The sequence below is a fragment of the Cebus imitator genome, unplaced genomic scaffold (assembly GCF_001604975.1).
Source record: "Cebus imitator isolate Cc_AM_T3 unplaced genomic scaffold, Cebus_imitator-1.0 Scaffold251, whole genome shotgun sequence".
In the NCBI taxonomy this organism is placed as follows: domain Eukaryota; kingdom Metazoa; phylum Chordata; class Mammalia; order Primates; family Cebidae; genus Cebus; species Cebus imitator.
Genome location: NW_016107566.1, coordinates 2,964,518 through 2,989,644, shown reverse-complemented (window position 1 = coordinate 2,989,644; position 25,127 = coordinate 2,964,518). Strand labels below are relative to the sequence as shown.

General features: G+C 35.0%; 1 protein-coding gene across 1 annotated transcript in view; it reads right to left on the bottom strand.

The window, feature by feature from the left end:
* Positions 1 to 19,941: 19,941 nt before the first annotated feature.
* NPY2R (neuropeptide Y receptor Y2) overlaps positions 19,942 to 25,127 on the bottom strand; it is a 9,342-nt gene continuing 4,156 nt past the window's right edge. The window contains exon 2 of the mRNA XM_017498797.2: positions 19,942 to 23,239. Coding sequence (XP_017354286.1) covers positions 22,046 to 23,191 — 1,146 coding nt within the window. The 5' untranslated portion in view covers positions 23,192 to 23,239 and the 3' untranslated portion in view covers positions 19,942 to 22,045. The remainder of the gene's footprint in view (positions 23,240 to 25,127) is intronic.

Genomic DNA, 25,127 nt, shown 5'->3' with positions numbered 1-25,127 from the left:
GATGGGTCATAAATGCTCCCTCCATGGGCACCTGCCTAGAATCAAGAACTGAAGAATTTTGCCTGGTGTTGTGTACCACTGTGATTGTGACACTGAGTTTCAGTGCCCACATCACTTCCCTCTCCCACCACAGGGCTGCACATGGTCTCTCTGCCCTGCACTGCATAGTGTTGGCGGAAGGGTGGTATAGACAATGCAAAACTGTTCTTTCTACCCTCTTCAACGCATCTTTTCTGGTTGTTATGCTAAAACCAGACACTATGATCTCTCACCTGACTTTTAACGTCTTGAGAAGATGTTCCTTGATTGGATAGTTGTTCAGTTTCATGTTCCTGTAGTGGGACAATTGCTAGAGGCTTTTATTTAGCCTCCTTGCTGTACCTTTCCCCAGTGCTACTTAATGTTGAAGTTCACTGCTATGTAACCAAATTCTGAATTTAAAAGCTATGTTCAAAACTTACCTGGTCTGAAGGTCCATATTCAGGGTAACTTTTTCACATGTAAAAGTTGGGCATACATGATAAACTTATCAAGCCAGTTAGATCATCTAAGCGTGTTTTTTCTAATGCTTATAATAGGATTAGTTTAACCAAAAATAGCTGCATTTATGTTGCCTCATGTACTCTCTAAAAAGGGCGAATTGTTTTTAATTTATTTTTAAAATAACATTCTTGGGTTCTCTGTTGGACAGAGTAAAATAAATTTAACTTATTTAATAATTTATCTCACTCATAATTTTTGTACCTTTCATAAATTCCTAGATAGAAAGCTAAATGACTATATACCTGAGCTATAGTTCACCTCTACAAGGCAGTTCAAGGAAAAGCATCTGTAAAAAAGTCTTGGGTTTTCACGAAACTTAGACACTATTAAGTGACAAAACTGATTAAGCTGGAAATGTCCTAATGCAAGGGAGTCAATGGTGAATTAGACGCTCCAGAACTGGGCCCAGGAAGGCTAACTCAACCTTAATTCTTATTATGATCTGTTACCTTTCTTAGTTATGCCAGGCTGAAACAACAAATAAAAGTTACCCAAACATTCTTCTATCTTGAGCATTAAATCAATCTGGGCCCCTGAAGCCATGAGGAGAAGATCAGAGTTAACCCGAAATAAAATATATTACAAATATAATGAACCCTTATACATATTCTGATCATACTCTGAGAAAATTTCATATGCCAAAAAATTACAGCCTGAAACCTGATGAGAGGCACATTGTTGTCTTCGACAGGTGCACCTTTCATGTGGTTTCAATAGGAACCAAACAAAGAGCTGGTCTTTCTTTCTCTCACAGAGGGCTGTATGCTTAGGCAGAATGGGCAACTCGCGACATGTGTTAAGTGTAGAGGGCTAAGACACCCTCTGTGATGATAATGACAAAATCTTCTAACTCTGATTCTATCACTAATGTTCAAAACTTTTCCATTGATAATCCATCCTATTAGGTTTTTTAAAATTCTATTGAAGCAAAAAAAACCCAAAAAACAAAAAACAAAAACAACAACAACAAAAAATACCACTAGAGAAGAGTACCATCTCAATGTTATCATTTACTACTTATTCAGACTCCAGTAACTTGACCTTTTCCAGTGCTTCATTCAATTGAAAGGGGGATTCCTTGAAGATGGAGACTTAGAATTAGAGGTAACGGTTCCAAGGTGTTCATGAAATTGTCAAAAGAAAGCTATCCAACAGCCAGCTGGACATATAGGAGGATTACACTAAACTGAGGTATCTAATCAAGAGATAAAAATTCAGATTAATCAAGAGATATTTGATAGCGGATCAAAGAGGGAACTGAGGATAGTTGAGTACCACCACCATTTTAAGTTATGGCATTGTGTTTTTTTCTCTGAATACGTGAAGCTTAATATATCCATGGCATATAATTAGAAAATATAGAAAAAAGAACAGAAAAATTCTGTAACACAGAGATAATTTTTAATATGTTGAGTCATATCTCTAATATTTTTCTATACATATCTATACAATCTTCTAAATAAAATTAGGATTGGGCCGGGCGCGGTGGCTCATGCCTGTAATCCCAGCACTTTGGGAGGCCGAGGCAGGTGGATCACGAGGTCAAGAGCTCGAGACCATCCTGGTCAACATGGTGAAACCCCGTCTCTACTAAAAATACAAAAAATCAGCTGGGCATGGTGGCGCGTGCCTGTAATCCCAGCTACTCAGGAGGCTGAGGCAGGAGAATTGCCTGAACCCAGGAGGCGGAGGTTGCGGTGAGCCGAGATTGCGCCATTGCACTCCAGCCTGGGTAACAAGAGTGAAACTCCGTCTCAAAAAATAAATAAATAAATAAAATTAGGATTATGCTATATAAAAATAGCTTTTATTACTTCTTAATAAATGGCAAACATATGCCAAAATCTGGACAGTAACATAGATTAGAAGGCAAACCAGTGAAAGCTCTTTTTCACCGAGATCATTTACTAAATCTAATGAACCCAAGCTTCGGTTTCCAGCCTTACAGAATGTGAAAGTTAAGAGACCAAGCTTAGGCATGCCCAATGTGAATTTTCAAACTAGGCAACACCCCAACAAAGAGGAGAACCAGAAACAGCCTCCACAGCCCTAAAAAACTGCAAGAAACGTTGCCATGGAACTGGTCAGTGAAGGAGAGAGAAAATGATTGAAGATTGTACCTAAAAACCAGAATCTATTGGGTAGTATTTCTGGACCTCAAATTGTGGCTTTGAAAGTTCTCTCAGACTGGGAATGCCCCAAGGCAACTGGTAGAAACAAATGAAAGTCTTCTGGATAAGCTTACATTTATTCTACACCAGAAGAATACCTAAGTATCAAATTCCAAGGAAAATGAGAAGTTTACAGTAAAAGAATAAGCATACTGGCTGGGTGTGGTGGATCATGCCTGTAATCTCAGCACTTTGGGAGGCCGAGGCAGGTGGATCACCAGAGGTCAGGAGTTCGAGACCAGCCTGGCTAATCTGGTGAAACCCTATCCCTACTAAAAATACAAAAATGAGCCGGGTGTGATGGAGCATGCCTGTAATCCCAGGTACTGGGGAGGCTAAGGCAGGAGAACCACTGGAACCCAGGAAGTGGAGGCTGCAGTGAGCTGAGATTGCACCTCTGCATTCCAGCCTAGATGACAGAGCAAGAGTCTATCTTAAAACAAAAAGCAAACAAACAAACAAAAAAGCAGAGTAAGCATGCAAAAAAGTAAACGTATAGATATGCCAGTTTTTAGAATTATTAGGTGCAAATTATTAAATATACTGAATATATATAGATAGATAGAGGATAGATAAATCTGCAGATATACATAGAGATTAGGAAACCAAAAGTTAACTATAAAATTACCTCCTGATGTACCAGAATAGGTGTGGAAGATGCAATGATTCAAATTTAAAATTCAAAGGATGGTTTTAACACTGTTTTGACGAAGCCAAGAAAGGAATTATAATGGAAAAGACAGAATAGCAGAAAATTTCCAAAATGTATTACAGAGAAGAAAGATTGCAAATATGTGAGGGGTTAAGGGACACAGAAAAAGAAGTGAAAGCTTCTAAAATGTATCTAACTGATGTCTCAGAAAAAGGGAAGAGAAAGAATCTGGGAAAGGTAATATTTGAAAAGATCAAGTTTGAAAGACTTCCAAAACTCATGAAACAGAGGTCTATCCCTAACCAAAGCAAATAAAAAAATAAATCTTCAACTGGCCACATCAGAGAGAAACAGAAGAATACCAATAAAAGGAAGGCTCCTAAAAGCAGTCAGAAGTGAGGGGAAAATATGGGTTATCAGAGAAGTTAAGTGGCAGTTGACTGGACTGCAATATTGAATATCAGGAAGCAGTGGAATGCCTTTATTGTAATTAAAAAATAATAATTGTTATAATTCTATACTAAGAAAAATTCCTTCAATAATGAAGAGAAAATAAGAACATTTTAGATTTTTTTTAAAGAGGCTACACCACCAAATCAAAGAACATACTTCAGGAGTAAAGTGGTTTTATATGAAAAATCTGAGATGCAAGAAAGAATGAACAAAAATGAATGGTAAATATGATGAAAATAAAAATGACAGTTGTTCCTATAGGACAATGCTAACAGCATCTTATAGGTTTAAATTAAAATTCACTGCAGCATGGCAGGGTAAAGAGAAGGCTAGATGGATGTAAAATGCTTTAAGATGCGTACGTTTCCTGAGAAAAGAGTGAAGGTGTTGACTAATGCAAGACTTTGAGACATTTAGTAGAATATTCTGTGATTTCTGCAGTAAGACTTAAAAGGAAGGGAACAGAGTATATCTTAAAATCTGGTGAAGAGGAGGGAATGGAATGATAAAACATGCATAGGTAGATAGGAAACAATGGGGGATTGAAGGACGAAGAAGAATGTGCCAGATGAGTGGAAAGAGACCACAAATGTGTGCTGGTTGGGAAGCCAAGGAGGAATTTTTTTTTTTTTAAAGTAAACATGGCAGCAATGTCAAACACTAGAAAGACCAGTAAGTTAAGAAATAAGGAGGGCACTGAACTTAGTAATAAAAAAAGATAACAAAGAGCTCATCGAGTTCAATGAACTGTTTTACAGGACACCAGATTAGAGAGAGCTAAGCAGTGCATGAAAAGAACAAAAAAACAGAAACACCCCAGACCTGTGTATGTCATCATCATTTACAATACTTTTGCCTTAATAGTACAATATACTTTATTCCCAGTTCCATTGTCTTCTATTTTGGCCAAAAAAATCACAATATAGTAATTGCTTATGACTTCAGTATTGAGCTTTTTGAAAATTCTATTACCTGAATTTTGCATATTTGTGACAGAGGAATGGAACTGAATTATCACTTTATATTACTATTAAACGATTTGCTTGGAACAACATATACCAGGAAAAACACTTCCTGTTTCTGTTTGCACAGGATACGAAAAAGTTTTCTGTCCATCTGAGTTTAATTCCTATTAATCCCTATCAAGGGTAACTACTTTAGTCACTCTTATGAATATTACAATTCTCCAACATAAATAAGACTTTCAAAAAATTTAACCCTGAAGGAAAGGAAAGGTAGGCAAAGTATTTCATAAGAGGTGTTGCTTCAAGTGAGGACTCACTCACTTTGATGTGTTTCAGTCAATAGAAAGGGTGGAAACGAATGGCTAATAGTTATAGAGGAGGCAAATAAAGCTCAGAGGACATGGAATCCAGAATGCAGGTAGTTGAACTAAATTTGGGAAAGTGGAAAGAAAGCCATCATCTAAATTAGCTAACTACATGCAGAATACATGGCACATATTTTAGCTTATTCAATCTTCATAGCAACTCTATGTACTGTTATTTTTGCTGTCTCCAGTTAATAGATGATTGAAGGAAATAAGCAGCAAAAACTGAATGTAGATAGTTTTAACTGGAGGAACAGGATATTGGGTGTATTTATTTATCGTGAATTTTTAAAAAAATTAGATGGAAGCACACCTTAGTTTTAATTCTGTTAGTGAGGGGTGGAGAAAGAAACAGATATTAAATAAGGAAGATAACTGTGTGAAAAATGAAGGATAGAATTGTTATGTCATTTAAATGAATTTTTGCATAGAGATGAGGGGTCAGTTAATGTAGACAAGACTTTCTAGAACCCAAGTGTAGAAGTAGACAAGTCAAAGAGGGGATTGATCCAAAAAGAAGAGCAAAGGTACAAGAAAATTTAGTCTACTTGGCTAGATAGTGATGAAAATGATAGGCCATGATGTCTAAACTAGACAAAGAAGAAACTTCAAAATGATGTTGGAACTGATAATTTTGAAGAAAATGGAGTCATTATGAATTGCAAAAAAAGTAGGTAGCTGGAAGGAAAGCAAGTTTCACCCAAGAACAGGCACTGAAATTATTCACAAAACGTTTTTAATCACCCTACCTAGAATTTCACTCTGCTCTGCATTTACATGCACATCGAACTTTCTCATAACATTGACATAGCAATTTATATATGCATAGAATTTCCTCCGGTAGATTATTAGAAGTTGAAAATAGAGTACATATCTTTAAAAGGTGTAATTAATAGATTCTTCATATTCTGATGGCTTTAGTATACCTGGAATATTTTTGGTTATACAGGTGATATAGAATATTAGTGTCTCCCATCTATTTTAGTTATACAAATCTACCTCACCACTAGAAATATCTACAGGTCAAAATCTTCTGATTACTGCTCAGGTCTTTTGCATATTGTAATAACCAAACTCACTTTGCCTCTGGAATTCAAAGGCTTTTATTCAGCAGTCTCTGTCCCTTCATGCTCCATCTTCCTATTGACTGTGGAAAAAGAAACACCTATCTATTGGCATTTCACGTTAAAGGAGTGAAAAACTAAACTCAAAATTTGACCTATAGACTACTAAATAATTTACTTGAGGTATCTTTTTCTTCATTTTGTTTCCTTTGGTGTCAATCTGGGCCAAGTGTGTATAAATGGTAGACTCTAAGTCACGTGTCTATAGCCAAACTATAAGGAAGGATGGAAAGTGAATTTCTTGCTTCTGCTTTAGGGAGAATGGCAATTTCTGGAGCTATTAACAGTTATGGCTACAAAAGTAGAAAAAATAGTGAAACTCCTACATCCCTGTCAATAAATAGTAATGGAAATAAGTGATAAATATTAATATCAATTAGGAAATTAATTGTTTCAAGCTAATTGCTTTCAGATTTTACAATAGTCATTGATAGTTGGGCCTTCTGATGCAGGAGCTACTGAGAAACTTTTCAGCAATCTCTGTTAAATTAGCATGAGCCACAACAGACGGTAAAGCAGCAATACACATTCCTTAAAAAGCACTGGATGATTTGTGGCAGTCCTAAGTTTATTATTAGGTTGGTGGAAAAGTAATTGCTCTTTTTGCCATTAAAAGTAATGGCAAAAAGCTAATACTACTTGCCAATTCTGTAGTTGCTTCTTCTCCTAAATAGGTTAATTTTAAATGAATCTTATTAGTAATATACAACCCATTCTGGATAATTCCCATGTAAGTAGTAAATATGCAGTACATAAAAAAGTCTAAAATGTATAAACACTATATTAAAAAGGAACACCCATAAGTAAAAGAAAACAATGTCTGGATATGTTTGGACATTATGATATGTTGAATAGAATTTTTAAAGTATCAAATATCATAAAACAATGGTATTAATAAAGCACTACAGCTTGTAAAGTCTTCTAATGTTCTGCAGAAATCACTACATCCTGGAAAATCTCTTGAATCTGCATGATAATCAGTGCAAAAAAAAATTTTTATTTCTGGAACTAAAAACTCCTTGACTATTTCAACGAAAATGTATTTGTGCTATGACTAGCAATGTACATGAAATTATGCTCAGGTGATTTATTATTAAAAGTTGAAAGTACTAAGCATATAAATACTTTATCAAAATGGTAATTCCATTCTGTCAAAGCTTAAGACTGAGATACCAAAGAGTTTTAATCAACAAGAAAAGATTTTTAAACACAATGAATCAATGTAATTAAAACAATAATAGCTTTTATAAAAATAATTAATCAAAAAACAAAGATTAAAAAGCATTTTAGCTGGGCACGGTGGCTCATGCCTGTAATCTCAGAACTTTGGGAGGCCAAGGTGGGAGGATCATGAGGTCAAGAGATCGAGACCATCCTGGCTAACGTGGTGAAACCCTGTCTCTACTAAACAAATACAAAAATTAGCTGGGTATGGTAGGGCATGCCTGTAGTACCAACTGCTCGGAAAAACAAAATCACCATTATCATCATTTAAATCGAAAATTGTTAAGAAATTACTTGCATGCATTTGGCATGTTTCCTCTGTGTATCCCCAAATAAAATATCTGTAAAGGCAAATCACATAAGGAGGAGTGCACATAGAAAAGCTCCGTTTACTTATCTCAATTTCTCATTAGTTATTAAGAATATCAATGCAATGCAGTAAGAGTATAGAGCCTAAGTCTCTTCTTTGAGCTTGGTGTATTTATCCAAGATACCAAGCTTAGCTGGGTCTCATGAGAGCTCCTACCAGCACTTTTCACCCATTCCTGAAGCAGAGGCCACAGAACAGCAGCAATAATCCAGCACAATTGCAAGAGCACTGAGAGAATAGCTCCAGCGATCCTCCTATATTCCTGCACTATCTCAATAGCCCTGTGCATCTCTAGAGGCCATTGGGCTTCTGAGGCTAATAAAATATTATCATGGACCCTTGGTTCCAAGAAGAAATAAACTCTATATGGTCTTCTCTCAGCAAGCAGAGTATAATCTCAGGGAAGAGATAAGACGCACTACTCACACCCTTTGATGTCTTTTCAAATTAATGTTGCCATGACAAATCAACCCATTACAATACTAAAATGCTCTTCTTTATTTCATTGCCCATTTGTAGTGTAATCTCTTAAGTTAATTTTATCTGTTTTATATTCCTTGATATTGCAGTTAACATGTGTCAATCTCTTCCTTATTTTTCAAGAAATAAATGACTCATTTAATAATGTAATTTTCAATATAGGTGTAACTGAATTACACATTGGAGACTCCTGCTTCTTAAGATCTATATATGATTAGTTTGTTGCCCTATTTCACATCTTCTGGAAAATTTAAATGCCATTTCTGAAATGAATGCAAATTTTGAGGGCCATCAGATTTTAGTTTTTACTTTTGGTAAGTATTTATTATTTGTTTTATACTTAGCTCGGTTCCTTGGTTGCGACTACAACAGAACACCTTAACAGGCTTTCGCTTGCCACGTATTTTCCTACAGGTTTAGGGGAGAGCTCAGGGAGAATGGTTAAATTTCAGGAACTAAAACAACATAAAATATTAGCCATCCCTGTTCTTGACATTTTTCCTCAAAACATGTAATTTTTCTTTATCATCCTCTTGCTCACTTCTTTTCTGTGACTTTTCAACTATCTGCTCTTGCCATGCCTATATTTCTGGTACTGTGTTATTTACCTATCATTAATTGACATATTGACAAACTGACATTCACATAAACCCCTAAGAATGATTATGCAGTGAAACTTACTTTCCTATGCAAAATTCACAATGTGATTCTCCAGAAGAATCTATCATCAATATTTATTCATTCTTCTGGAAATGTTTAGAAACGTAAATTATATTTAAATAATATTTAATAATATTTAAATAATATTTAATATTTAATAATATGAGATCATACTATAAAAATGGTTTTACCTCCTATTTTCCACCTAATATATAACTAAATATCTAATAATCTTTTCAAATCAACATATTCAGTGCCACTACACTCTTTTTTTGAAAGATGCAGAGTATGTCAATGTACAGATTTATCATAATTTAGTAAAGCATATATCCGATGAAGTTTAGACTCTTCCCAATTTTCCCCCATTATCCAAAAAGAGCTGTAGTAATATCATTTTTGTTTACATTGCAAATAAAATGTAATTTTACAAATAAAATTTAAATTTACAGTTTAAATCAATGGATCAAAAGATGTATGCAGTTTAAATCTGATACACATAAACTTGCCAAATTTCATTTCAAAGAATTTACACCAATTCACAAACATCACAGTGTATAAAGCTTTGTTTACCCAAGTATGTACTATAAAAACTTTTGGAAATTTGCTTCTATAATGGGTGAAAATTGTAATCTTATGTTTGAATATGAATTTCTTTACCAAGGAACTATTTTTAAACATTTATACTTATATTAGCATAGTTCTCTCTGTATCTCCAACAAGTTGTTAGCCAGTGTCTTACATTTTATCCAACATATGTGCTGTAAATATTTTCCCAGTTTATGATTTGTATTTTGATCCTTTCTATGGTACTTTTCTCTTACAAAACAATTAAACTACTCTATGTTAAGAGAGAAATTCCTTTCGTAAATTTTGTTTCTTGCATCAAAAATTCTTATTCCCCAATTTTTAATCTAATTATTCACATTTTCTCCTATTTCTTTTACATTGTTTCTGATTTATGAAACATTGATTCAGTGAAAACATATTTTGGCAAAAGTAGTGAGACAGCAAGCAAAGTTATTTTTTCCAAAAAGCCTGCTCTTGTAGAACACGAGCTTTCTGAAGGGGAAAAAAAAGCAAAAGACAGATGATACTGTTTACATAAAACTCACATTGCTTCTTCCTTCTGCTCTCAAATGAGAATGTGGCCATGCTGGCTTTGGTTCACATTCTGGAAGAGCCATCATTCTGTTAACTTAGGATACATTTGTTTCTAATTTCTTATGTGTCATTTTTATATTATTTGTTTTCTATTTTCTTTTTACTTTCTGTTACTATGTATGCATTTACAATTTTTAATTTGAGTAAATTCAGAAAAGTCTGGAAAATACATATGAGATAAATGAGTAAAACACTCATCCCACAACTATAGATGTCAACTTTTAATGTTTTGAGGTATATTACTCAATTTTTAAACTTATCTAAAATTACAAGTAGATGGGACCAAGATTTAAATTTTTTCTTAAAAATTAAATAAACATAATTTTATGTTCAGAATATATATATATTTGTAAACACACACCAAAATGACCAATACTGTTAGTGACATCAGATAATTGTATTTTTTCTACAATCTTTATGTGAACAAAGAATTATTTTCAAGATTTTGCCTTTATTAAAAAAACCCACAGATCTTCATGCATAGATTATTTTCTTTTCTCCCCTCTACTTTCCTGTCACACCCTACTCCAATTAGCTAAACAATATTAATTATCTGGTTAGATAGCTAAATAAATACTTGAATATGTTGTGTGTTTTTTAGATATTTCTCAATTAATAACATATCAGGGAAATTCTTCCAGTTCATCAGTTATACATAAAACATATTCTACTTAAAAGTTGCAAAATAAGTCATAGTCTGACTGTACTACAATTATTTCAAATACTTTCATGATAGTTACTAAAATTCTTTATAATTTTCTTTAAATATTTTCTTTAATGTATTCTTCTCTCTTGTTGTTTTTTTCCCACTGATCAGATTTCCCAAAAGTGGACTGTTGTCACCCAGGCTGGAGTGCAGTGGCATGATCTCAGCTCACTGCAACCTCCACCTGCTGGGTTCAAGCGATTCTCCTGCCTCAGCCTCCTGAGTAGCTGGGACTATAGACACGTGCCACCAAGCATGGCTCATTTTTGTATTTTTAGTAGAGATGGCATTTCACCATGTTGGTCAGACTGGTCTCAAACTTTTAACCTCATGATCCACCTGCCTTTGCCTCCCAAAGTGCTGGGATTACAGGTGTGAGCAACCATGCCTGGCTGAATGATATCAATTTTTAAATGCTTTTTTGAAGAATTATTATGCAGAAAAGTATACAAATCATAAACCTATGGCATAATAAACTTTAACAGTATGAACACACCTAATCAGGAAACAGAATGTTACAAGCATTACAGAAACCTTCCTTGTGGCTCCTCCAAGCACAGGTAGCCATTACCGTGACTTCTAATAACATGGCCTCACTTTGACCACTTGTTAAATGTGTATAAAAGTAATTAAATAAAGTATGAAATCCTTTGTGTTTGGCTTATGTTCATCAAAATATTTGTAAGATTCATTACTATTGTTGTATACAGAAGTCGTTCATTTCTTTTAATTGCTCTATCATACTTAACTGTATGAATATAGAATTTAATACTTTGTTTGTCCAATGTATTCTCAATGTACATTCAGGTTGGATTCCAATTTTTAGCTCTTATGACTAGTGCAGCAATGAACATTTCAGTGCATGTGTTTTGGCAAACATATGCTTGCATTTCTGTTGACTCTACATCCAGAATTGAAACTCCTTGGTAATAGGGCTGAATTATTCATCTATTGTTGACATTTCCAAACAGGTTTCTGAAGTACCTTTACCAATCTACACTCCTACTCATGGGGTGCATGAGAGTTCTAGTTGCTTCAAATATTCATCAACAGTATTTTTTAATTTTACTTTTAGCTATGTGGTAGTGTGTAGTTGTATTATATTGTTTAAATTTTATTTGCTTAATCTTTTATGGTGGGGAACATTATCAACAGATATTCTCTAAGATTGTTAAATCAAGAAATAATAGTATTAAACCCATGGTGGGGATACAAAAACTAAATATAAGTCTCAAAAACTATCAAAAGTATAACACATACATTATCACCATTACAGCCACCACTGTAACCCCAACCACAAAGCCAAGGGAAGCACAGATCAGATATCTAAAGTAAAAAACAAAGTCCATATTCAATATAGAAAAATATATCAGAATTAAGGAGTATACATACCTACCAGACCGATCAATGTAAAAGAGATGAATCAATTGCAAAATTTAGACTTCCATTAAAGTCAAAGCCTGATAATATGTGGTACAAAAGAAATATGCTTCATAATGTAAAACACAGATATTGAAGTAAAAAAAATGGTGAAGATGTAACAAAGGAAATGAAAATTAAATGAAAACAAGGTTTCAAATATTATTACCAAAAAAATTCAAGGCAAAGATAAAGATTCAACTCTCATGATTTTTTTTGCACCGAGTAAGGTAACATCAAAATTAATTTTGAACAAACTAGGAGAAATTTAAGGAATACAGATAAAAATAAGCCATAAAATAGTCACCAGAAAGTTTTAACTTGTCTCTCAATCTACGAGATATAAAGTAGGTAAAAATAATTAAAATGGAAAATCAAAATTGTAAACTTTGTAACATTAATTTTCATCAGAAATTAAAATCAAATGTTTTTCAGATGTTTATTGAGATAACTATATGCACTTTCTTTATTAAGTTTGTTAATGTAATATGTTACATTTACAGATTTCCTAATGTTAAATCAAAATAAACCCACTGGGTCATGATGTATTTTCTTTTTAATATAATGCTTCTGAGGAATATACATCTGTAATTTTAAAGAACTGCATTTTACTCTTACCTTCCGTCTTTTTCTACCAACACATTTTGGCTGGTTTAATTATTAAACAAGAATTTTTTTTTTTTTTTTTTTTTTGAGACAGAGTTTCGCTCTTGTTACCCAGGCTGGAGTGCAATGACGCGATCTCGGCTCACCGCAACCTCCGCCTCCTGGGTTCAGGCAATTCTCCTGCCTCAGCCTCCTGAGTAGCTGGGATTACAGGCACGCGCCACCATGCCCAGCTAATTTTTTGTATTTTTTTAGTAGAGACGGGGTTTCACTATGTTGACCAGGATGGTCTCGATCTCTTGACTTCGTGATCCACCTGCCTCGGCCTCCCAAAGTGCTGGAATTACAGGCGTTAGCCACCACGCCTGGCCCAAACAAGATTTTTTTTTAATGTGACACATAGACACCATCTACAACAAATTGCCAAGGGTAATTACTTACCAGGCAGTTTCATGGGCCCAGATGAGAATTTCAATTCAGAATCTGTAAGAATAGAATCTAAGAATAAGCATTTTAACATGTATCAGAGATTTTCATACATGCTAAAATTTGATCTTGTTTGTTCTATTCTTATATATATTTAATTATTACAGTTAAACTTTGTTAGTTTAGCTGCTCTTTTGACATTGTCAATTTAGCTATTATTATTATTTTTTTAATGTGCATTTCCAGTTTTTCCCACCTTGCCTTCACACCCTCTGGTAGTTTCTGTGTCATGGTATTATTTCTACATTAACAAAGTTTTAACATGTGCATTCTGAATTTTAATCATAACTTTCACATTTTGTAAAATTATTTCTGTATTTAAAACAATTTAATGATACATAGTTGAGTCTTTTATTTAGGTTGGTGCAAAAGCAATTGCAGTTTCTGCCTTTAAAAATAATGGAGAAACCACAATACTTTTGCACCAACCTATATCCGGTATGACAATTTCTGCCTTCTAAATTAAAGCATTTAGACTATTTACATTTTTAGAAATTTTTTAGAAATGGCATATCACTCTGTCACCCAAGCTGGAGAGCAGTGGCAGGATCATAGTTCACTGCAGCCTTGAAATCCTAGGCTCAAGCAATCCTCCTGCCTCAGCCTCCCAAGAAGCTGGGACCACAGGTGCTTGCCACCATGCCAGGCTAATTTTTTTTAATGTCTTTTAGAGAAGGGGTCTCACTATGTTGCCCACGCTGCTCTCACATTCCTGTATTTAAGTGGTCCTCCTGCCTCAGCCTCCCGAATCACTGGTATCACACAGGTATGCACCACTGGTTTCTGCCTCTCTATTTACATTCAATATAATTGCTGATGGCATTAGGAGTAAGTTATCTTGATTTTTAAAACATTGTTTCTTCCTCAACTCAAAGCCTTTCGTGACTCCAATTACACATATGTAAAGCCATTTGAAGCTGTCCCACAAATCACTGATACTCTTTACATTTTTAAAATTCTTTTTTCTTCCGTGTGTTTCGTTTTGCATGATTTCTATTGCTGTGTCTTAAAATTTACTAATCTTTTCTTCTGCAATTTCTAGTCTGCCGTGAATCCCATCCAATATAGTTTTAATCTCAGATATTGTAATTTTCATTTCCAGATATTTGGTCTCAGTAACTTTTTATAATTTCCATTTGTCTACTTAAATTTTTTAATGTACAGAATAGTTTTATGTTTTAATCCCTTTGCTGATGTGAACAACTTGTATCAGCTCTGAATCAGTTTAGATTGATTTGTTTCTTTTTACATTATGGCTCTTATTTTCCTGCTTTTTTGTGCCTGGTAATCTTTGATTAGATGATAGAATTTGTAAATGTTTTCCTGTGTCAGCCTATATATAGTTTGCATACTGATAAATGTTTTTGAGCTATATTTTGTAATACATTTAAATTTCTTAGAAACAGTTTGATTCCTTCCAGTGCTGCCTTTAAGATTTGTTGAGAAGAACTAGATAAGCATTTTGTGTAGGTCTAATTGTTTCTCATTGCTGAGGCAAGAACCCTTCTAGGTACACCACCAACGCTCTGTGAATTATGAGGACTAAAATAATCATCTTCCAGTGAGTAGATACCCATTTGAGTTACTGAATCTAGGCAAATGGAAAAGTACTGGAAATGTTCTGACCCATTTCTTTGGACTGTTTTCTGATCTTTCCTTTCCATTCTTACCTTCCCCTCAATGTCTTCCTCTTCCCATGGAAGATAAACGCTTGCTACAGCATGCTCTTACATACACTCATCCCCAGCTGGGTGAAAAGCAGGAGCCAATTAATGCAGTAATTTACTATTTAAGCCTCAACAAATGTCTTATATAACTGTTGAAGGAATGAACTGTAAGTTATATTTTAAAAATAATTAAATTAAAATATATTATTCTGGAGTACTATGAGAGCTTTTAGGTGATTTTAACAAAAATAGTGTTGGTGTCATAAGCTTACTCAGTTCACACAAGAAGAGGCGTACCTAAGATTTTTCCCACCTTGGCCCAGGAACCTCCATTCAGCATTACATATTCACACAGGTGCAGACTATTTCCTCTCCCCTCATCTGTTCCTGATCTGAGACAGCTCCTACCCAAGTGCTGATACTTAGTTCCATGCCCCCTTTAAGAGTGTGTTACCTTCGGCGTTGTTCTGCATCCTCCAGCTTCAGCTTTAAGCCTGGCCTAAAGCAGATTCACTCACTTGCTGTCTGTGTTAATTTTTTTAAAGCCATGAATTTTGTGTGAGGATGACATAATTCTCTTGCACCATCATGTAACTATCTTTAAGCATGTGTTGGTGGACAAAATGTATTCAGTAACAGTCTGTACTGTTATAACAAAATACCTGAACTTGTAAAATTCATTTCTTACCATTCTGGAGTTTAGGAAGTCCAAGATCAGGATGCCAGCAGGTTTGGTTGTCTGTTGAAGGCTATTCTTTGCTTCCAAGATGGTGCCTTATTGCTGCAACCTCCGGAGGAGTTACCACTGCGTTTTTATATGCCGAAAGGTGGAAAGGTGAAAGAGCCAAATTTGCATGAAGCCCCTTTTATAAGGGATTTAATATCATTCACGATGGGAGGAGCCCTCATAATTTAGTCACATCTTAAAAGCCCTACCTCTTAATACCATCACATTGGCCATTAAGTTTCATCACCTAAATTTTGGAGGAAATATGCAAACCACAGCAGGTGGTGACTGTATCGGGACAAATGATTATCACTTGTAGCAAAACTGCTCAAGGTGTATGTTCAGCCATGGTTTGAATAAGATTAGCACCACATCACAATATTACAGTTCCAAAATTTTATTCATATTTCCTAATTATATCCACTGAGAAATTATCTGTTGGGGGCCTGTTCTTTAAAAAATAGTCTAATATTCATGACTATAATAAACTGTTTTGTGCTGTCTTGGGATATAATGACAATTATAAACAATTATCATGAGGGTCCTTGTAGGTAAGGAATGCCTTCATGTAATTTTAGACTTTAAAGCTAACTATCAGAAAGTAAACATAAAATCCGTGTCTTGGAGACAAACCAGATTTGTACAACTCCCGTGGAGATTTTGAGGTCGTAAGTTATTGAGTACACCATACTGGTCCATTTGTGAGGCTTTATGTACCTTTGACAAAAACTACTGAGGCAATTGTTTAGATGGGATTATCTTTGTAAGTAAATAGGAAGTTCTTATTTTTAGTAAATTATCTTTCCTGGAATAAAAAGGCAGAAACAAGCCTTCAGTGTCAAACCTTTATTATTACTTCAGTGAATATAAAATTACATTATCTCTATTCCCCTAGATCCTGCTGTTACATCCCTCAATATGGTTGCTTCTGATGGGATCCAGATATTATTGTAGATGTATCTCGACTAATGGTATTTGGCTTCAAATTTGACTAATGGTATTTGGCTTCAAATACCACAATGCATGCAGCAGTGCTAACACTAAGTATGTGCCTTGAAGTCTTTTGTTTCTCCTTTCTCAATTGCATTCTGGAAACAAGTTCTGATTTGCTTATACCAGAGAACAGGAATGAATGCATAATAGGTGCCCTCCAACAATTTACAAGACTTTGGAGGCAGATGGTAGGGTGTGTATCCTAATGGATACTAATCATTTAAAACATGTTGGTGTTCAAAATGATAAGCACCAGTTTGATATCTGTCATCTTTGATTATCAACTGGTTGGGGGAAGTAGGCTACACTCACTAAGGAGCTTTTTCTAACTGCATATATTCAAATTGTTTTGTTCACATTCCAGGGTACATTCTCCTTTCCTCTTCACCCCACTCCACCCACAGCCCAGTGGCAGTTACTCCTGTAGGAACAATGGTGGAAATGAATAGTCTAGTCACCACTTTGAGATAGTTAGATGTTCTATAAACAGATAATATGTGATATTAGACAATAGTGTATGTCAAGGAGATATATTTGTTTCAATTAAATATATGCGTGTATATGCATATATGTACTTTCTTTTTATAGTTTGTTAATTTTCTATGACAAGGGCAAAATTAATGTAAAAATAATTATTGACTTGTTATTGTTTTCATTCATTTATTGTGAAGACATAGAGCTTTGTAATTTTACTATTATAATTCTTTGTCATGATCAGCCATGTGGTGTTTTGCAAGGAATTTGTTAAAGTGTTGAAAATTGCCAATTATTTGTTTACAAAGGAGAGTAGATTCAGGATTAGATATTTTCACTTACTTTCATTCAATTATACCATCTCAAGTTAGCAAGGAAGAGCTGGAGTTACAGATAGCATACATATGAATTGTTCTAACCTGCAGACTATTCTATAACCCCTTCCATACCCCTGAGAACTTGTGGAGTCTATAGACATCTTTCAAGTGTACTAAGGCAGAAAAAGGTCAATGGTCTAACACAGTTATCTTTATAAATCCTCAAATCAGTCCTTAGAAACTCGTTAACCAAATTCTCACCTTTGTTTAATGTCATGGGATAAAATCATTAAGCTGTTTGCATTCTCTACTATCTTTGTGTTGTTTTTTAAATTTCTTTGTTTTCTTAAGAAAAAATAACTTTTTTCTTTTGCTACCATATATTAATATTTCATCTCATTAACTTGAAAATTTTGAAGACCCTTTTCTCCTTGAGACATTGTTATTATTTCCCTTTGCTCATCCTAGGAAGCTAATTCAGAATATAGATTCTACTGTAGTTTTTAGATCATTGTTCCAATACTGGTATAATTACATAGGATTTATCCTTTCTTCCTCCATTCCAATCAACCCATTATAGAAAAAATTACCCTTACTTATACTTTACTCCTCAGTCTACCTGTACTAATGGGACAGTTTTAAAGAGTATTTTTGACACATGAGCCATGTTAAAAGAAAAGGAAAAGATGTAGTCAACCTGCATCGCTGCAACTCGGAAGAACCTAAGCAGGTACTAAGGAGCAGATAATATTGAAACTAGAAATTATACCCTAAGATTTCCAGACTGTCTGATAGCAACTGAGTGCCATATCCTCCCCTCCATGCTCTCCCCTGTATCTTAAGGATTTGAAACCTAAAAACATTCCCCAAATCCATGCTATCGAGGCTGGAATTATATACATTTTGGAAAACAGAAGAGAAGCAAAAGGCATTAATGGATCTACAGTAGAGGTGGGCAGGAGTGTGGGCTTAGTAGGAGGCGACAAGATTTTACAAATAAACCTGCACTTTTCCTGTACATCATCTACTTTAGCACTGTTCATGTTAATAGCAGTTTCTTGCAATTTTGCACTTCCTGGTTTCTTCAATACTAGTGGATACTTTTCCAAACTTAAACTTCCCTAGCTCTTTCAGTAGTTTTTATAAGATTTTAATTCCTTGAATTAAATAACTTTCTGCTAGAAGTATCTACAATGGCTTCTCTAGCTATCTGAATCATGATTGACTCCTCCATTTTTCCCTGGTGACAAAGTTCTAGCTAATTTTGAGTGAGCCATGAATGAAATCTATGTATAGAGCCCATTATACTTATGCAAATATCTAACGGCCTTCAAAAACCAAAAGAAAACCAACCTGATTTTGAACAAATATGCATCTTTACTGGACTCTCAGGTAGCTAAAACCTTCTTTTCCTAGAAGACATATGTTAAAATTGGAAACATTTATGGTTTACAACCTTGCAGATCTATCTTCAAGTTTTAGCTTTAATAAATATACTTCACTTCATCAACTCAATTTTCTTGAAGGATATTTATTGACTACTAACTTGGTGTCAGGAATTGCAAGTACCTGTGAAAACCACAATGGTTAAGACAATCCCTGTCCTGGCCCTCATGATGCTTAAGATCTAGCAGCAAATATTAGTGAAAAATAAAAGAATCTATATGAGATGAAAAACATAGGCACAGTCAGGTTCTAAACAACCTTTCATGTTGTAAAAAGATGCTGAGTTTATTATAAGAATTATAAGGAGACATTAAAGTGTTTTCATCAGAAGAGCGATTTGACAAAATCTGAATTTTTGAAAAATCACTATAGCTAGTGGGTTAAAGTCAGATTGGATGGGAATAAAACAATATATAGAGACCAATCAGGAAGCCCTTGTATTAATCCAAATGAGACATAATAGCAGTCTGGGGATAAAACCCATTGGTTCATAGCCCGGAGCAAGGGGATAGAAAAAATCAACTCGATTAAAGAAACATGTAGGGATTAAAACAAGATGCGGGAATTAATTAAATACAAGTGATAAAGAGACTTGTGAAGGGTGATTCCAAAATGTAAGGCTTTTGGGAAACAGGTACATAGTAGTGTCATGACTGAGAGAGGAAATACAGGAAGACAAAGTGGAGGAGGCTTGGGAGGAGGTATGCATTGAAATGGCAGGTTCTGTTTTAGACATGTTGGATTTGATTTGCTGGTAAGACACCCATGTGGACGTGGTCTGTTGGCCGGTAGAGATAGAGATTTGAAGTTTAGAAGAAAGGTCTTGTCTGAAAAATGAAGATTCAAGCATCCTCATATTATATATTGTAATTGCAGTCATAAGAGTGGATCCATTGATTCAGGCTCAGGTACAGAATGCAAAGAGAGCTGGACTAACAGTGGAACAGCCACCTTTATTTTTCTTTTTTAGTTGCATTAGTCTTACTGCCTTCTCTTAGACAAGCACTCTCATATAAAATTCCACACAATTTCTCTAATTTTCCCAACTTTTAAATTTCAACATAAAGTCACTATATAAAGAGTATTTTATTAATGAATTTACATAATGAATTGAATCAGATACATGTTAATTGAATCATTAATTGGATTCTAATAATTTACTACTACAACATGTTACACAGTAGCATATACATTTCTTACAGTGTAAGAATTCACCAAGGGGGAGGGTAAATCTTTAACCATAGTTTTTTACAAGCATCTGAAGCAAAGTAATTGCTATTTAAAAGACAAAAAGCTCATTTTTTAACAATTTTTCTGAGTCTAATGAATCAGAAAAATTCAGAAAAATGAACCTTTCAATTATATATTACAGATATACATTTTTTTAATTCTATTCTTAAAGTCTTCCACCTAATCAAACATATTGTTTTCATTCTTCTTCAGTATTCCAGAAGTGCAGTGCACTTAAAAAAATCTTTTATATATATCATAGAAGGAATTTAATAAAAGCTATAGTATGAATTTTAAATATGTCCATAAAGTGAAGCTCTCCAGTTCATAAAATTAATGTTATAACTATACATAATATGCACATTGAAGTTTTTTGTGTTAAAAATATATTCACAAATTTTGTCACATTTACAAAAGATATGACTGTAATGAAACTTTAACAGCATCTAAAGACATATGACTAGTTTAATATCTCAGTTATTTTTTATGAACATAGAAGGCTTTTAAAGCATCTTTGGTCAAGTACTATTGAAATAACAATTTTATTCATAAAATAATTAAATAAAAAATACTGTAACATCTATTCTACTATTTATAGGAACAATTTTATTATGTATATATTCATTTTATACAAAAATATAGCTAATTATTTTGAAAAGAAGATAAATAACCTATGTAAAATTGGTTGAAATACAACATTTGCAAGACGAAATGAATACAATGTTTTTAGTGTCTCTTACCAGATGGGTCCATTTTAATGTAACTGCATTGTTTTATTTAGTATGGGTTCATGGAAGATGAATTTCAAAGAAAATAACACTGCAGTGTTCTTTAAACACATCAGAGCTATGTACCTATGCAAAAATAGCTTATAAACACTGTAAAATGTTACAACATGCCACAAAAATTATTCTCTAATCTGCTTTAAATTTTAGTGTAGACAAATTTAGCTCCAACAGGAATAACAGAAATTATACCTGTTCAAAAAGGTATAACAATTAACCATGATTAAAATTATCAAGTTATATTCTTGTGATCTAAATAGTATCTCCATAAAGCAGATGTTAACTTGAAATTAGAAATTAAATGACGGTTTGCATTTCTTGTAATTCTGAGAATTTCAGCTTTTGATTCAGAGTTGAAGAAATTTTCACCAAACATGCAACTGGTGTTAAGAACAAGTGGCTCACTGAGTGTTGAGGAGTTCCCCCATCATCTGTCAAAATATTAATTATATAGCAAATTTCAGTTTATTTCCTTGAAACCATTCATATAGTAGGTGACCTTTACCTGCAGCATTCCCTGATGGATTTTGTCTAGAGAATGAACAAAAAAATCAAAATGCCATGAAGAAGAGCTTGTGGCTCCCTGGAGAAATTTCTGTTCAATGGTGTTTTCATCAGCTGAACAGGGAGCAGTGAACTCCACAGCATCCCCAATCCAGGTCCTAATGTGTCAACTTATTTACCCACCATCTCTTAGCAATGCTGGTAATACTAATTCCTTGTTCAAGTTTTCTTCCCTCCAGGAAAATGGTCAAAAGTATTTCTTTCTACTTTTACTCATAATTCAAACTACTACCCAGCCAACTGTTAAGTAAACCACTTTGTTGCCTTATCTTTGAATTCAAGCATTTTCACACAGGCTCTACCCAGCCAGTTTTCCAGGAATTAAACAGCAGTTGCTTCCATTTAGATCCTCTTCTTTTTTAAAATGGGAAATCAATTTTCACTTGTGAGCCACCGTCAACCAGATTTATAGCTCTCTGGTCAGAATTCATCCATACGTTTTCACACCCTATCTTCCTTAGACGTTGGTAGCCTCTGTGAAAGAGTCATTGGGGCCACTGTTCTTTCTGACCTCCAGGTTCTTTTTAGACTTGAGTGTCACTGACACCTCAGAGTGAATGGCATCCAGCCGCTGCTCACAGCGGAAGGCCGAGAGGAAAGCCTTTCTATAGTTGCTGTTCATCCAGCCATAGAGAAGTGGATTGGCAAAAGTCGAGCACATGGCGATGATGTGGAACACTGTGAAGATGAGTTTGTACTCCTTCAGGTGCAGGACCTGGCTGTCAATGTCAACGGCAAGCTGGAAGGCGTGGAGAGGCAGCCAGCTGACCGCAAACACCACCACCACGCACACCAGCATTTTGGTGGTTTTTTGCCTTCGCTGATGGTAGTGGTCATTCGCAGCTCCAGGACTGACATGATTCTTTAGTTTACTCCAAATGCGAGTGTAGGAAAATGATATGATGCCCAGAGGCAAAACATACAGGATCAACAAGGAAGAAAGACTGTACACAGTGCCATAGATGCTCTTCTCCTCACCAGGCCACTTTTCAGTGCAGGCCACAATCTCAAAGTCAGGAATGATCTCAATCAGCGAATACTCCCGGAAGATGGCCAGGGGACTTGCCAGCAGGGCACTGATGCCCCAGGCTAAGCCAATAATCAGGAAGCTGATTCGCTTGGAGATCTTGCTCTCCAGGTGGTAGACGATGCACCTGTGCCGATCCAGGGCAATTACTGTCAGGGTGATTGTGGATACTTGTACTGCCAGGCCCTGGGCATAGGGCACCAGGTGACACAAGACAGGACCCATTTTCCACTCCCCCATTAAGGTATAGGTAAGAGTGAATGGTAGACATAGAGTATTCACCAAAAGATCTGCCACTGCCAGATTGGCAATGAAAAAGTTGGTTACTGTGCGCATGCTCTTGAATTTGATCACCACGTGGATGACCAAGGAGTTGCCAATTACCCCAAGCAAGATGATGGAGCAATAGGCCAATATGAGGACAACTTGTACCTCAATCAACTTGGTACTATCTATAAGTTCTGGCTCAGGGTCATGGGCCAGTTCACCTCTAGGTGTGGTTTGTGTCCCATATTGCTCCACCTTTATTTCTTCCACTGTCTGGTTCTCGTCAGCCTCTGCACCTATTGGACCCATTTTCAGTACAGTTCCACTTAGCCCGCAAGCAGCACAAGAGTCTACAACCTAAAAAGAAAACAAAACAAAGCAAAACAACAACAACAAATGCAATGAAGAAAACACAAAGGTGAAGCAAAAAAATTTCACAAATGGACTGTTTTAATTTTGACTGGGGATCAAAATACCCTCTATTCAACATTTGAATAAAATGGACCCTTTAATAAGTCTGTTGTCAAATATAGATCAATTAAATTAGGTCTCTGAAATGTATGCTATGATGGTAAAGTATAATACTGATAGTAAAGACATAATTTCAAAGTGAATGCTACCAAATGGATTAATTTCAAGTGGGATGAATATTATAAACTTTATGAATTTTATAACCACTATAAATTCATTGAATTAATTTTCAGGTGGATAAAAAAGTAAAGTCTCCTTCAATATCTTGACTGTTTCGAATTTATAAATATACAGCAACAAATTGTATAAGAAAGGGGAACATACTAAAACTATTGTCTGGTTTGGGACTATGAATTATCTGAGATAAACCAAGAAGATTCTGTTTCTGGCGCACGGCTTAGTATTAATAGTATGAAAATATGTTAAGAGTTACTTTTTAAAAATGTAATTTCAATAGCTTTTGGGGTACAAGTGGTTTTGGTTGCACGGATGAATTGTATAGCAGTAAAATCAGATTTTAGTGCACCCATCACCCAAGCAGTGTACGTTGTACCCAATATGTAGTTTTTTTGTCCCTCACTCTCATTTTCACCCTCTCCCTTATGAGTCTCTAGAGTCTGTTATGCCACTCTGTATGCCTTTGTGTACCCACAGCTTAGCCCGTACTTACAAATGAGAACCTATGGTATTTGATTTTCCATCCTAGTTACTTCACTTAGAATTATGGTCTTCAGCTCTATCCCAACTTGCTGCAAAAGACATCATTTCATCCTTTTTTATGGCTGAGTAGTATTCCATGGTGTATACATACTGCATTTTCTTTATCCACTCAATGGATAAAGAAAAAAAAAAATGGATAAAGAAAATGGATAAAGAAAAAAGTGTTCACTAAGGACACTTGGGTTGGAACAGTTGCTTTTTTGACTGATTTTAAACTTCTGAACTAACATATATTATTTCATGCTTTCTCAAAATCTCTGTTAGCCCCCATATTGAAGAGAACCCTCAGACTAGTCTTTTACATATCTCTTCCACTTGCTGTTTTCTCGCCATTTCTACAACATCGGTTTCATTCTTCTTAATCTCTTATCATATTACTTTAATCATCTTCTAACTTACCTCCCATCCTCTTTTGCTTTTATGTATTAATTAATTCCTTCACCTAACAGAAATAATCAAGTGTCTACTCAATGCCAAGGTGGCTTTACCATCCTGGTGCCTATACGTTTTCAAACCTGCATTCATCACAAATTTACATGCCTATTATCTTGAACTAGGGTTTTGCCAGGTGAAGACAACAGGATAGTATCTCTACTAAAAGGCTCTCCCATTCTACTGGACAATGCCTACTCTGCTATTAATTTTTTTCTGAAATTCAAATGTGATCATATTGTTTTCTTCATGTCTCCAGATTGTTTGAAACAGTATATATCATTTTCTAATGCAAGTTTCATTTTTTTCAGTCTAAGCATTCAGAGCCCAACACCATAGTGGTAGTACCTTTCAAATATATTCACAGTCACAAAAGGCTGCCACTGTCCATTCAGTGCTTCGTTTATGAATTTGTTTTTATGAGCCTTTAAATGGATGTGTTTGTAATTAATAGCATCTAACTCCATTGGTAGGACAGTCATATATTTATTCAGCCCACAGACAACGGCTGGCTGTTCCTGTGTGCTCCCCAGCTCCTTTCCTCACCCTTCCCCTGCTCTGTTCTGCCCTGTACCGCAGGGGGGCTGACTCTTGGAAACTACATTTTTTTTTTTTTTTTTTT